Source organism: Pecten maximus, chromosome 14, assembly GCF_902652985.1.
Source record: "Pecten maximus chromosome 14, xPecMax1.1, whole genome shotgun sequence".
Classification (NCBI taxonomy): Eukaryota; Metazoa; Mollusca; class Bivalvia; order Pectinida; family Pectinidae; genus Pecten; species Pecten maximus.
In genome coordinates, this window is record NC_047028.1 from 10,217,866 (window position 1) to 10,232,907 (window position 15,042).

The following is a 15,042-nucleotide window of genomic DNA, read 5'->3' on the forward strand; positions in this document are numbered from 1 at the left end:
ACACGTTTGACAATTAGAACCACCGATCGCTTTCAGTTTTCAATCACTGTTTCTCTATATTGAAGTAGGAATAGTGTAACTTTCATATCTCTCAATAACAGGAACGAAAGGAAACAAAAATCAGCAATCTGAAACGCTGGTCGAGAATATAGTCAGGTGTAGCAGCAAAGCATACCTGGCCATTCAGTGTTAAACAATCATTTCCTTTGTAGGGGTGTATATATTCTAGGTAATGTGCAGGTACCCGATTAGACGTGTATTATTAACTCTTCCTGATTACATATATATCTTTGTTCAGCTAAACTTGGACTGGAAATGCTCAGTTCTAATTTTCAACATACAATGTATGCTGATATAATTCTATTGTATGTACATGTTTTAAATTCTGGGAAACCCAAGCGTAATCTGATTACTCGATATTCTGGGATAACCTGTTGTAGACGGGTAAAACTTCCTGCTGCACTACTTGTTACATATATCGCTAGATGGCCATATGCAATCAGCTTTGTTTTTAGCATACTTATGTTTAAATGGGGTGCACAACAAAACAAACCTTAAGGCTAGCATTCCATGGCAGTGTTTTAGCTAACATTTTATTGGTTATCACATTAGTAGGTTTGTTTATTGTTCGCCAGACTCTTCGTAACCAAGACATTCCGACTACTGCTAGCCCAGAAACTAGACCGGAGCCATTAACAGACACAGCCGGGCAGATATGCATCCCTTGCGACTTACAGGAGACAACTGATACATTGTACGAGTTCATACTGAGACCAAACGATAACAGTACACTCTGTTGTCTACCACAGGACGATAACCTTCAGAATACTATTCTCGAGGTAATCAGTTTGGAGTTGTTTGAGGAAACAAAATGTTTTTAAAAAGATAAATTGCAACTGCATTTATTTTTAGCGTTTATAAGATATCCAGTAATTTAGAAATATATTTTTTGTTTGTTTCAGCTGCTGCACGGACAAAATAGACCTATCTGGAATGCAGACGGACAATTCGGTAGGTTATTTTACTCACACACAATACTGATGCTATCCTCGTCATAAAACATACATGAGAAGTATGAACCCTGGTGTAATAATCTCAAGTGTATTATAATTATCAGTATCACTGTGAATGCATTTGCAATAATGACACTGCCTAACATTAAATCAATTGTAACATAAATAACATAATATTACGATATATTTAACCAAATATTTCAGTGTCATTATTTCGTTATTATTTCGTTCAGTGCTAGAATAACACTTGCAATGTAATAAAGGTGTACATTCTCTTGACTTATTTGTAAAATAGTAAGGAAACACATTGCAATGCACATGTCATTTGTAAATAACAGAGAGCTTATTATTCTTTTCTTTGTAGATCTTAGATGGTGGCGAGAAAGAAATCATGCTGCCCATCTGTACGCGTACTTTAACAGTAAAGGTGAGTAACAAGAGTAATGAATAATAAGCATGTTACATTATAATAATATACAAATAGTGCCTAATGATAATATGTGATGGCAGGGGGTGTGACATCAATATACCTGTTTTAGAGTGTCCTACAGGTCTCTTGTTTATAGATTATATGGTCAGTATCAAACTGGTTCTGTTTAGGTGTTGTCTGGAACACGCATGCTCATAAGACGTCGTTTGTACGAAATCTTAAATTGACCGAAGATGGACAACTGATGATCCCAGAATTTTCAGGAGCAGGCTTGTACTTTGTATACTCCTTCTTTACCTTCGACTTCAGTGATGTAGCCGACGGAAGTGATCTGCCAGTAGGAAATCACACTGTCTACAAGACCAGTTCTTCTATCATCAATGGCGACAGGGATCTTCTATGGACAGCAAAAGTTGGAGGAAGGCACAAGTCTAAGAGGCAAACGAGCTTCCTTTGTGGTGTTGTTAACATAAACAAATTTGACAAAATGGAATCCGAGGCAACGACATATGTCGCTGGGGAAAACGTTACTCCAAACCACATTAATCGTGCACTCTGTTCTAACTTTTTTGGAATGTTCAAAATCCTTGATTTTGGCAATGCATAAAGACAGAAAAATAACTTTTTTTTATTATATGTAAATATGTGAAACCCAGCTATGATGGTGTGTGTATAATAGAATGACATTACAATTACTGAGGAAGCTTAGTCCGCATGGGGCAACAGAGGTTACATATCAACAAAAACAGTTACATGTAGTAGAGAAGCTGATACTACAGGCTAATATTACTATATGCATGAAGAAGTGGTGTGAGTTTAACTGTCACCTGTGTGACTGTGGATTTACGGCTACTGGAAGGGACATCTCATTTCGTACTTTCACTTTCTACCATAACCACTTCAGACATATATTGCTTGTCACTCTTTACATACTTTATAAAACATGCAGTTCTCCTTATTTTCGTTAGTCTGTAAAGAAGTTTCATGAACTGGTACAGCTCACTCCTTTACTTTCTATCCGTCTCTTTTCTTTACAAACTTGTTTATGTGTAAGGTGGGTGCTTGTTGTCTATCAATCATGTTTGTATTGTCTGGACGAAGCTTGCGAGGCTGACCCTAAATCATACCGTGTGAGTAAGAGTTATGCATGTTGCATTGTTATGATTGTCTATTGTATTGTTATCAACTTTCTAATGTGTTATATATTAAAATAAGTTTAAACATTATCTGTGAGTTGATTATTAATTTCACGGGCCAAAAATATGGCTCAGCCATGCTACACATAAACGTCTGTAACTTAATATTTCAAATGTTTTGTGACGATGTTGCGTTCGGCTAATATACATTGATATAAACATAATAAACATTAAAATCGCAATATGCGATAACCTACCACATACATATATCTTCACACATAAGTAAATTCAGAAAAACACTTAGATATCTTATTTCTTTAGGTACATATATATTCAGTTGCATAATGGTGATTTATATTTGAATCATTTAGCGTAGTGTCTAATGATGCTCTGTAACCACATTGCTGAAAAAATGGGGATATATTCATGTGCGAATTATGGATATATAGGGGGATATTATGTTACCGTGACGACAGCAATGCAAAACCGACTAAAGTCTCGACTTAAATCCAACGAAATTATAAAACAAAGCGACATAGCAAATAACAGATACCACAGTAGTAACAACGACAATGATCTAGATATGACTTCAGACCTGGATATAAGACACAGTTGATTCACACAAATGACCGAGTCGACATCGCCATGAAACAACAGTTAATATACGTAATACATACATATGGTTGTAGTGTTTTCTCGGGATAGAAGGTATGTATAACAACTGATATGGCACGCGACTGAATTCGTAGCAGTGTGTTATAGTGTTTGTTTATACACCGCGGTGTGTAACCACTGTCTAATCGTCCGATTGGTCATTTGTGACCCCTAACAAATCTGATTGGCTAACCTCTGGCCTTTTACCACGGACTTTGTTTGCTACTCTCATACGTTTTTGTCGCCTGTCTTTAAAAGATACAAACTGGTTAAATCACTGTCTCTAATCGTGGTCATTTGAATGAAACGGTAGCGGCATCTAAAGTAGGCCCAGAGCTTCCCTTTTTCTGGTACAGTAGTAGCTATAGTTCGGTGTCATTCGATACGGATATTGTACCAACAGAAAAAAAAAACGAATAAACACTTTCTTATCATTCCACTTTCCTTTATTACGAATATATATCACAAACACAAAAATGCAATAATCATTTTGGAACATTTGTCTTATGTCAGTTAACTGATGACATTTCGTAAACACACTGACAAACGTGAAATAAATATTGCTCAGCACTCCAGAATGGTTTACGAAATATTTGTTGAATGAATAAAATATCAAAATGAACATTTAACAATACAATAACCAGTAATAGCATACCTGCCAAATCCAGGAAGCGATCGATAATTGAATCTGACAATGATTCGTTATTGGATAAACATGTTTCCCGACTCGATGCGATTGTTTATCATTGTTATCCGACTCTTGTTAGTTAATTATCTAATTTTGAAAGGACACTCGCTAAAGCTCGGGACTTTCCAAAATTAGAAAATTAAACAACTCGAGTTGGATAAAAATGTTAAACAATATCCACTCGTTGCGGAACCTCATTCATATGATTTTATTTATACACTCTTGAATAAATCCCTGTACGAATGAAACACTCAGCATTCACTATTGTGTCTCAGGTAATTCTACAGATAACATCTTATGCTGATTAGATATAAACTTAATTTTAGGAAAATACACAAGTTAAAATTCTTATAATCAAGATTCTTGGAGAATGCCCCAATTTTGTCTGTGTTCTCAATCTTAGCATTACTTAATTACATACACACAGAAGCTACACTCTCATTGGCTTACCTCCGCTCTTCCTGACTCCTCCAGCTCTCCTCACATACAGTGATTGATCAATACTGACTCATTCAGCTCTCCTCACATACAGTGATTGATCAACCCTGACTCCTCCAGCTCTCCTCACATACAGTGATTGATCAACCCTCACTCCTCCAGCTCTCCTCACATACAGTGATTGATCAACCATAACTCCCCCAGCTCTCCTCACATACAGTGATTGATCAACACTGACTCCTCCAGCTCTCCTCACATACAGTGATTGCTCAACCATAACTCCTCCAGCTCTCCTCACATACAGTAATTGATCAACCATAACTCCTCCAGCTCTCCTCACATACAGTGATTGATCAACCATAACTCCTCCAGCTCTCCTCACATACAGTAATTGATCAACCATAACTCCTCCAGCTCTCCTCACATACAGTGATTGATCAACCCTGACTCCTCCAGCTCTCCTCACATACAGTAATTGATCAACCATAACTCCTCCAGCTCTCCTCACATACAGTGATTGATCAACCCTGACTCCTCCAGCTCTCCTCACATACAGTGATTGATCAACCGTGACTCCTCCAGCTCTCCTCACATACAGTGATTGATCAACCCCGGTTCCTTTGACTCTTTATTCTCTATAATTGGTTATATGCTAGTTTTAGTATCATGTTACTATAGTTTTTAACTATAAATATTTAAAAGAATAATCTTAAAATCTTAAAATTGAAAATATAATATGTATTTTCTAAATGCGATCCGTAATGAGCAACTGAACAAGTAGTCTTGATATTGAATGATGATATAGTATATGTCAATGCAATATAATATAATAAAACACATTTTTTAAGATCTTTGTCCTTCAACTTCCTTAAAATATATTAGTAAACAATATTAAACGATTAGCGTGTAGGCATACAGTGTTAGTATTATTCCACTTGAAAAACATACGAGAAGGGAAAATTTTTTTGTATGTGTTTACCTCATCCACACATTAGAGGCAAACCACATGATACATATAATTTATTATCAAGTGGACCAATATATTCTTAAACATGAACGAGACAAGTAAAATAGCACATGCTATTATACAGTAATAAGGTCCCGCGTACCTTAAAATGGCATATCATTACAGTTATACAAACATAGGTAAATCGGACGCATATGCTTACGAACATATGCATCTTATTTCAAAAAAGGAAACAATAATTCACCAGAGACAATTTTTTCTTGTAAGCTTTATCGAAACACTAAAGTTAGTGTCATATTAGCATATAAATGTAGATCGGAGATCCGTCATACCGTACAAAATGTATACACATATATTGAGTTAGAGCATATGTTAAAATTAGAAACACGCACAGCAAATTTTTGTGAACAAACACATGACGTCACCGTTATCTCCCTTATACATTTACTCCGAAATAACTATTTTTAGAACTCGGTGGGAATACCCAATACGTTTAGAAATGACCTGTTTAAAGAAATCAGAGTTTAGACCCAACCACCAGGAGGAATGGAAAATACCGACTTTAGTCGCTGTAGAAAAACAGCCATCTATCATAGCATGAAAAACGTCTTAAAAGTGAGCGCTCTAGGAAATATCATACTTTTACTGATATTGTTGTGTTTGAAATCTTTGTTACCGTGGGCTGATGTAGCCTTACCACCGCCTACCACTGCCTATCGAGGCGCTCAAACAGAAACAACCAACGTTGGAAGCGGAGCAGTTTGCATAGCATGTAGTTTCTATGGCAAAGACTTTCGGACCACTCTCTATGATAATATCATCACAACAAACAGCAATGTCACCTTATGTTGTTTGGATAATGACACCTTTATACAGGATGTCATCTTAGAGGTATGTGACAGAAACAGACAATTAAATAATTATCTGGGTTATCCATCCATTTGAATTGTTTTCATAAATTAACACGGTTAAAATGTTTAATACATTTGCCACAATTATCATCTAATTTCATATTATTTTAAGGCAACGACCGAGTAGGCCCGATGATTTAAGTGTTGTTAGGTGTTTCGTTTGAGACTCATTGATTTTTGATGACTTTTGTAGCTGATTGAAAGCGTGTCAGTTTATAAAGAATTTTATTTGAAAAGACTGAATCTTAAACATTTGAATTATCTGTATTAAACAGAATTTAAAGAAATAAGTTACTTTATAAAGATTTCATGAAATAGTGATATGCATTGAAAGATAAAGCGGCACATTTGAGCGTTTTTTTTATCTGACTATCTTTTATAATGAATGGCTGGAAAATTGATGGAAAGCTTTGTGTATGGTTGTGTATATCTCAAAAGAGAAAAAAACAACTTGTACAGAAACCATTCTGTTATTACAGTTGGCTGACTCACCGGGTAACCAATATGTCTATGAAGGACGTAAGTTTGTGATTCTATTTTACTACTGTTGGTGATTTGTTCATAAATATTAGCGCTTCATGAAAAAAATATACTCTGGCTCATATACAATATCGCTATCTAGGGTAAAAAGGGCGAGCGAGTTTTATGTTACATATCCATACTGATTATTCAGCAGATACAAATGTACAATATCTATCGACCATCAACCATGCTAATGTAGTAAAATGATTATATCCATTTGCATTAATATTTGCTCTAATATAATTTCCTTCCAGAATCAGTTCACAAACTAAATTGGTGGACTGAACGAAATTATGCTGCACATCTTTATGCTGACTACCGTTCCGATGACAGAAGTATGTATTTACTTCAAATTAACGTTATGGTTGATGTTAGTGGTAACTTGGTTTATTGAGCTTCAAATCATACAATGTTGAAGTTACTGTGATCGGTGACCTGATTTATGGAGCTTCAAATTATACAATGTTTTGGTTGATGTGATTGGTGAACTGGTTTATGGAGCTTCAAATCTTTGACACAACTATGCACAATTATCAAATATCAACGTACATGTAGAACTATCGGTTGGGAATAATTTATGGGGCAAATGTTTTGTTTGTTTGTTGTTTTTTTTTCTTCTTCATTTCATTGATTTCGTTTCATCAAATCACATTCAGATATTAAATAAGAAGTATCGTTGATAGGCCTTATATTCTATTAATGAGAACAGATATTTGTGTGTGTTGTTATTTTGAGGTGAAGTTATCCAATCTAGTTTTCAAACTATCAGAAACATCAGAATAGAAACGTATTACATTGTAATCATCCTTAACAGGTATAACATCATATCGTATTTGTCTCTGTTTCAAAGCTTTAACATGGACCACCACAAGACACAGTACGTCATTCCTACGAAACCTAAAACTGTCTACTGACGACAAGAGGAAACTGACCGTCCCTGATACAGCTGGCGCAGGCAATTACTTCGTATATTCCATGATCACTTTTGATTTCCTTAACGAAGCAATCATTAAACACAAACAGATAATCACACACATCATTCATAAATCTAACAATCCACTAGGAAACTATGAAGGAAGAGATAATTGGCTTTGGCATTCGACATTCGGAGATGAGGATATGTCTACACGACAGACATCTTATCTCAGTGGTGTTATAAGTCTAAGCCCGTCGGACACCATTTGGGTAGAAGCATTCTCATTCTCCCGAATAGAACGTGATTCATCAGCAAAATATATCGATGTCTCCTCGCTATACAATAACTTTTTTGGAATGTTTAAACTAGATTAAACAAATTGAAGTTTTATTAAAATCACAGACATTCGAAATGTTACCTACTTCCACCAATGATGCAAGTAAATTTCATATTTTGTCTATTGTATACTTGTATACATAATTGCAATATATCTTTCTCCTGCTAACGTTAATTTATATTACTGGTTTATATAGACGAAACATCAGTGTTGGTGGTGTTGCTCTATTTGCCTGTATGAATATGTGCAGTGGGGAAGAAAATATTTCAATGGTTAAAGATAAAAACAACTAATTTTCTTTTTTTAATTTAACTTGTAAGGGAAAATGCGTATCATAAACGTATGTATTTCAAAGATATTACAGTTTTTAACTAACATTTTAATTGCATATTGAAATCCAACAAGGCAATACATATGAGATATTAAAACTCCAAATGAAAAATTAGACGCGATTGTGTTTGATCAAATGACTTGTTTTAAATCACTTCACCTTATTTACCTTACAATTTAGAATTTTATTAGATAACAATAAAACAATGTGTAGTTATCAAGGTAAAATTGATTTACAAATGCTAGTCTATGCTTAAAATAAAGCTAAAAATATTAGTTTGTAATTACCAATGATAATTAAAACCAATCCTTACAGTAACATACAGAAAATATACAAATAATAATATAGGCATTGATAAATAATATTTGCTAATTCTATATTTTATCTTCCTTGTAACCCCAATAAATATAATTACATAACAGTAACATACACAACATACACAAAAGATTAGATAGGACTTGATTTTTATGGGCACTGTAATATTTTTTTGCCCAAGATCTCCCTATATCTGACTGGTACATATAAAATAAAATTGTACAACTGTCCACAGCGGTGTCTGTGTAGTGTAAAACACCAACGTGACCTGGATTTGCTCACCACACCTCAGCAGGTTTGGTTTTCCCATTTAATCTATTTTTAGCGTGTGTGAAAACCAAATGTATTAGGCAGTCGTCATATCCAGTGTTATCCGCTGTCGATTCGACTCATCACACTATTGTTGTATATATGACTGTACAATGTTAAGTCATGGAGGACGTTACCAAGAGTAAGTGTTATATTAGGTTAAAACTGGCATATAAGGTGTCCATGGTACTCAATGTTGTGATTGTTATGGCACTGATTTGTCTGTATCTAACACGACAATTTTATGACCGTAATCTGCAGGACACTACACTTTTACAGCAGTCACATGTAGATACAATACCCGACACAATATGTCTGTCCTGTTCTTATTTCGGTGAAGCGATTCAGACCGAGGAAAATGTTTTATATGACAACATATTTAAGACACAAGGAGGCCATCTGTGCTGTTTCCACGATGAACATGGAATTCAAGATATGTTTTTAAAGGTAAGTTGGTTATTTCATCTTTTCTGGTAGATCTATAAAGCTGTGCATACAAATGTTGATAAAAATAAAAATCTGTTCCAAATCGCAAATGTATTGCCGATTGTTGTTGAAAAAAAATATTATAGTATGCCTATTTCTAGATAATCAAGCGTTCTATGATAATGTATAGAACAGATAGAGTTTCGGGAAAATTCTATCAACATTTTATATCATTTTTCCTAGCAAGGTAAATGAGCTGTTCCTAGTACTGTAATTATTTTCGCCTGTAGTACCATTCAGCTATAATATTCATATATAATATCGAATTTAATCTTTACTTAACGAAATAATGCTTCAATAACTAATGTTAACATGTTCATGTATTTCTATATAAAAATCTTATACAGAATTTAATGGATGATACGTTTTGTCAGTTTGATGGATGATGGGCGAAATCATATTTTTTTAGTTTGAAATATATTGCTAGTAATATTTACCCATTTTGACAGATGCTGAACGAAGAAAACATGAATGAATCATCATCTTCATCAGATGAAGGTATGTGCAAAGCCATTTAAGAATGATAGTATTTTGTCATTTGAATGATATCATTATGAAATATAACTTTGAATATTATCTTGTTCCAAATTAATTAATTTTCCTGTATATTGTCAGGGTAATTATGCAATACCAAATCGTGTGAAACTATTTGCTGAGTACCTTGTAGATATAAAATAAGATACACACCCTGAAAAACAGCGTGGAAATGTCATCAAGAATCATGAGAACATTTCATTTCAGTGTTCTTTCAGAAAGTTTTATGTTTTAATCAAAGTATTTTTATAATATTTCCATTCGATAAGGGGTGACCCGAAGGATGCAATGGTGGCGAAACCGGGATTTCTCTGCTCATTTATACCGTGAATCTACCAATATACCTGGTAGGTATTTTATTTATACGGTTACTCTATCAATATACCAGGTCAGTATAACATTTAAATCGTTACTCTATCAATATACCAGGTCAGTATAACATTTATACCGTTACTCTATCAATATATCAGGTAAATATAACATTTATACCGTTACTCTATCAATATATCAGGTAGGTATAACATTTAAATGGTTACTCTATCAATATATCAGGTAAATATAACATTTATACCGTGCTTCTATCAATGTAGCAAGTAAGTATAACATTCATAGAGTAAGTTTATCGGTGTAACAAGTAAGTATAACATTTATATAGTGAGTCTATTGATGTAGCAAGTAAGTATTACATTGATATAGTGACTTTATCGATGCAAAAAGTAATTATAACATTCATACAATGTCTCTATCGAGGTACCAAGTAAGTATAACATTCATACAATGTCTCTATCGAGACACCAAGTAAGTATAACATTCATACAATGTCTCTATCGAGGTAACAAGTAAGTATAACATTCATACAATGTCTCTATCGAGGTAACAAGTAAGTATAACATTCATACAATGTCTCTATCGAGGTAACAAGTAAGTATAACATTCATACAATGTCTCTATCGAGGTAACAAGTAAGTATAACATTCATACAATGTCTCTACCGAGGTAACAAGTAATTATAACATTCATACAATGTCTCTATCGATGTAACAAGTAATTATAACATTTAAATAATGTCTCTACCGAGGTAATAAGTAATTATAACATTCATACAATGTCTCTACCGAGGTAACAAGTAATTATAACATTCATACAATGTCTCTATCGATGTAACAAGTAATTATAACATTCATACAATGTCTCTATCGAGGTAACAAGTAATTATAACATCCATACAATGTCTCTATCGTGGTAACAAGTAATTATAACATTCATACAATGTCTCTATCGAGGCACCAAGTAAGTATAACATTCATACAATGTCTCTATCGTGGTAACAAGTAATTATAACATTCATACAATGTCTCTATCGTGGTAACAAGTAGTTATAACATCCATACAATGTCTCTATCGAGGTACCAAGTAAGTATAACATTCATACAATGTCTCTATCGTGGTAACAAGTAGTTATAACATTCATACAATGTCTCTATCGAGGCACCAAGTAAGTATAACATTCATACAATGTCTCTATCGAGGTAACAAGTAGTTATAACATCCATACAATGTCTCTATCGAGGCACCAAGTAAGTATAACATTCATACAATGTCTCTATCGAGGTAACAAGTAGTTATAACATCCATACAATGTCTCTATCGAGGTACCAAGTAAGTATAACATTCATACAATGTCTCTATCGTGGTAACAAGTAGTTATAACATTCATACAATGTCTCTATCGAGGCACCAAGTAAGTATAACATTCATACAATGTCTCTATCGTGGTAACAAGTAATTATAACATGCATACAATGTCTCTATCGAGATACCAAGTAAGTATAACATTTATATAATGTCCTTATCGATGTAAACGCGTAACGTTTTGCAGATATTTCATGCACATGCAACTCAACCTCGGGACATGGATTAATACAAACTACATAAACAATTCTTATAATACAGTCGTAGAAATCATGAGAATGTGTCCTTGCAAACTGATCAATGAATATGGTATGTGATAATTTCCAAAAGAAATGTGCGTGTGAGTGGTGTAAAATATTGTGCGTTTGAGTGGTATTGTATATTTCCATAAGCTATACACAATCGTCTATTACAACCATTTGACCATTTGAGATTCAATTTTATCTTTTACATTAAAAAGAATTAAATAAATTACATCCGGAAGGAACTGTCATACTCAACTCAATATTGACTTTTAATTTGTAATTTTCGATCTGATATGCCATCATTTTGGGACACTGTTATTATTGTTGTTCTTTTTATAATTTGTAGGTTTTTTGTTGGTGTTGATATTCTTGTAAACATTCCATTTTAAGCAGTTTTGTGGCAAATAGTGTGTACACTCTCGGCGGTATACATGTAGCGTGTTGATACAATGTCATTATATTTTGCAGGAAGTGATATGACGTGGACTTCTAAGGATTTTTTAGGAACTGGCTTCATCAGAAATTTAACATTGTCCGAAAAGTCAAAAATCCAATTGGACGACGGACTGGGAGCAGGAATGTATTTTATATATTCTTTGATCACAGTGACATCTAACAATCCCTCAAGGCGTCTCCCAGAGGGTGCTCATATTATAAACAAATCTAATAAGGAAGTGTTAAATAATATCCCATCCAGTCTGGCATTCAGACGTTTTGGTGGAAATAACAATGAGAAAAATGACTCTTACACTAGTTTTCTGTGTCTAACGGAGTATCTGAATATAGGTGACGAAATTGAAACAAAGCTAACAATAAAAAATGTGTCAAATTATGGAAACGGTGGAATGTTCTCAAATTACTTCGGAATGTTCAAACTATAATATTGCAAATCGTGATACTTTAATACGCAAGGAGAGTCAATCTCGAATTGAAAGCCCATGAGGTTATTTGTTTGATATCAATGGTACCCATTTCCGTTGACTATATAGAATGACCAAATCACATACATTATATATCACTTAAACGACATGCCCATATTGCTGACTAGTTGGACATAATGGCGTCATTCATATGACAGCTATACGGTCGGAGATTGAGTTGGAAAATTTCGATGCTATTTTGTGTTAATGCTGGGATGACTTTAAATTGTATGAAACGAAGCGAAATAAAATACTGCACAAACATATCTGGGCAATTGAGGTCATCTTCCATGCATTGTGAATCACTGTTGAATTGTTTTATGTGTCTCACATTCGAGGATTGTTCCCAGTTGTAAGCTTCTTAAGTCCATGTACTATACATGGGTGAGCTTGTCTATTCTCTGGTACGCATCACATGCCTTAATCACATTGCTTTTCGTGTAAAGTCACATGAATCACAAGAACAATTTTGATAAGACACATAATATTGACGAAACCCCTATCTGATTAATCATGGAATATAGACGGTTCCCCTATTTGATAAGACACAGAATATATACGTACCCCTTTTTGATAAGACAGAGATTATAAACCGATTATAACAACCCATCCCAACCCCACCCCACCCCAAAGTCAGGACATATGAAACCAGGTGTTCTTGAATAATATACATAACAATATATAACTATTGTTATATAACTACAGCCTTTACTAGAGTTAAACAAAATGATACTCCAAATTACCTTTAATGGTGTCCAGCATTTGACTTAGCGTGTCATTTCTCGTGATAAACATAGAACTACTTAGTAATATATCTTTCTCTATATCTTCACGGAATGCCATTGCATTTTGGTTCAAACAAACGTATACAGAAAAACAATACTCGCAGCACAGACAAACACTTTGTCGAAACAGTCAGTGATTCTAATAAAGAAAATGCCATACTTTTACATTGCATAGGTAAAATAATATATATATATGGTAATATGCCAACAAAACTTTTATTATGGTATGTGAGGGTGTGGTATGTGAGGATGTGTGGTATGCTTTGTTGTGTGGTATGTGAGGGTGTGTGGTATGTGAGGATGTGTTGTGTGTGAGGGTGTGTGGTATGTGAGGGTGTGTGGTATGTGAGGGTGTGTGGTATGTGAGTGTGTGTGTGTTATGTGAGGGTGTGTGTTATGTGAGGGTGTGTGTTATGTGAGGGTGTGTGGTGTGTGTGGTATGTGAAGGTGTGTGGTATGTGAGGGTGTGTGTTATGTGAGGGTGTATGTTATGTGAGGGTGTGTGGTATGTCAGGGTATGTTTTTATGTGAGGGTGCGTGGTATGTGAGGGTGTGTGGTATGTGAGGGTGTGTGTTATGTGAGGGTGTATGTTATGTGAGGGTGTGTGGTATGTCAGGGTATGTTTTTATGTGAGGGTGCGTGGTATGTGAGGGTGTGTGGTATGTAAGGGTATGATATGCGTTGTTTTGTGAGGATCTGTACGTGTGTGGTATGTGAGGGTGTATGGTATGTGAAGGTGTGTGGTATGTGAGGGTGCGTGGTATGTGAGGGTGTGTGGTATGTCAGGGTATGTTTTTATGTGAGGGTATGGATATGCGTTGTTTTGTGAGGATCTGTACGTGTGTGTTATGTGAGGGTGTGTGGTATGTGAAGATGTGTGGTATGTGAAGGTGTGTGTTATGTGAGGGTGTGTGGTATGTGAGGGTATGATATGCGTTGGTGTGTGAGGATGTACGATGTTATGTATTGCAGTACTTGTTTCCAGCTTTATTGTCATTGCTTTATGTTTTATTTACAAAGACTACGTTAAAATTCATAAAGAGTATAAATTGTAACAGTATTTGTACGTTTATCTGCGATAAATTTGAAGTTACTGTATGTTACGTTCGTTATTTTTTATTTTCATGATGATGATGATGATTGTTGATGATGATAATGATGATGATGATGATGATGATGATGATGATGATGATGATGATGCATAAGACCATTGATTGGAAATTAAACGATGAAATCCCATTAGTATCGAGGATGAAACTACATTTAAATTGACAAATATTCCCCGGATACTTGTTAATTGTGCGGGCGGTCGACAGGCGTTAGACAATATTATAATACTGAAGTGATACCTGTTGGACAGTGATATCTGGACATTCATTTACCTAAGATGTTTTTTTACGTTTCACATTTGA

The 15,042-nt window shown here is 34.6% G+C and overlaps 2 protein-coding genes across 3 annotated transcripts; both read left to right on the forward strand.

Moving 5' to 3' along the window:
* Positions 1 to 429: 429 nt before the first annotated feature.
* On the forward strand, positions 430 to 2,669 carry LOC117342642. The gene is made up of 4 exons (XM_033904839.1): positions 430 to 839; positions 963 to 1,011; positions 1,378 to 1,440; positions 1,614 to 2,669. The coding sequence occupies exons 1-4, from the start codon at positions 531 to 533 to the stop codon at positions 2,048 to 2,050; spliced, it is 858 nt and encodes a 285-aa protein (XP_033760730.1). The 5' UTR covers positions 430 to 530; the 3' UTR covers positions 2,051 to 2,669.
* A 3,147-nt stretch (positions 2,670 to 5,816) lies between these two features.
* LOC117342223 lies at positions 5,817 to 14,728 on the forward strand. Of its 2 annotated transcripts, XM_033904277.1 has the most exons (7): positions 5,817 to 6,217; positions 6,717 to 6,756; positions 7,014 to 7,094; positions 7,610 to 9,414; positions 9,903 to 9,951; positions 10,257 to 10,334; positions 12,393 to 14,728. In XM_033904277.1, exons 4-7 carry the CDS (start codon positions 9,091 to 9,093, stop codon positions 12,803 to 12,805), a joined length of 864 nt encoding a protein of 287 aa, XP_033760168.1. In that variant the 5' UTR covers positions 5,817 to 6,217; positions 6,717 to 6,756; positions 7,014 to 7,094; positions 7,610 to 9,090; the 3' UTR covers positions 12,806 to 14,728. The 2 variants fall into 2 exon arrangements, with proteins under 2 accessions (XP_033760168.1, XP_033760167.1); XM_033904276.1 differs by lacking the exons at positions 9,903 to 9,951; positions 10,257 to 10,334; positions 12,393 to 14,728 and having other exon boundaries at positions 7,610 to 9,092.
* The last annotated feature ends 314 nt before the right edge of the window (positions 14,729 to 15,042 follow it).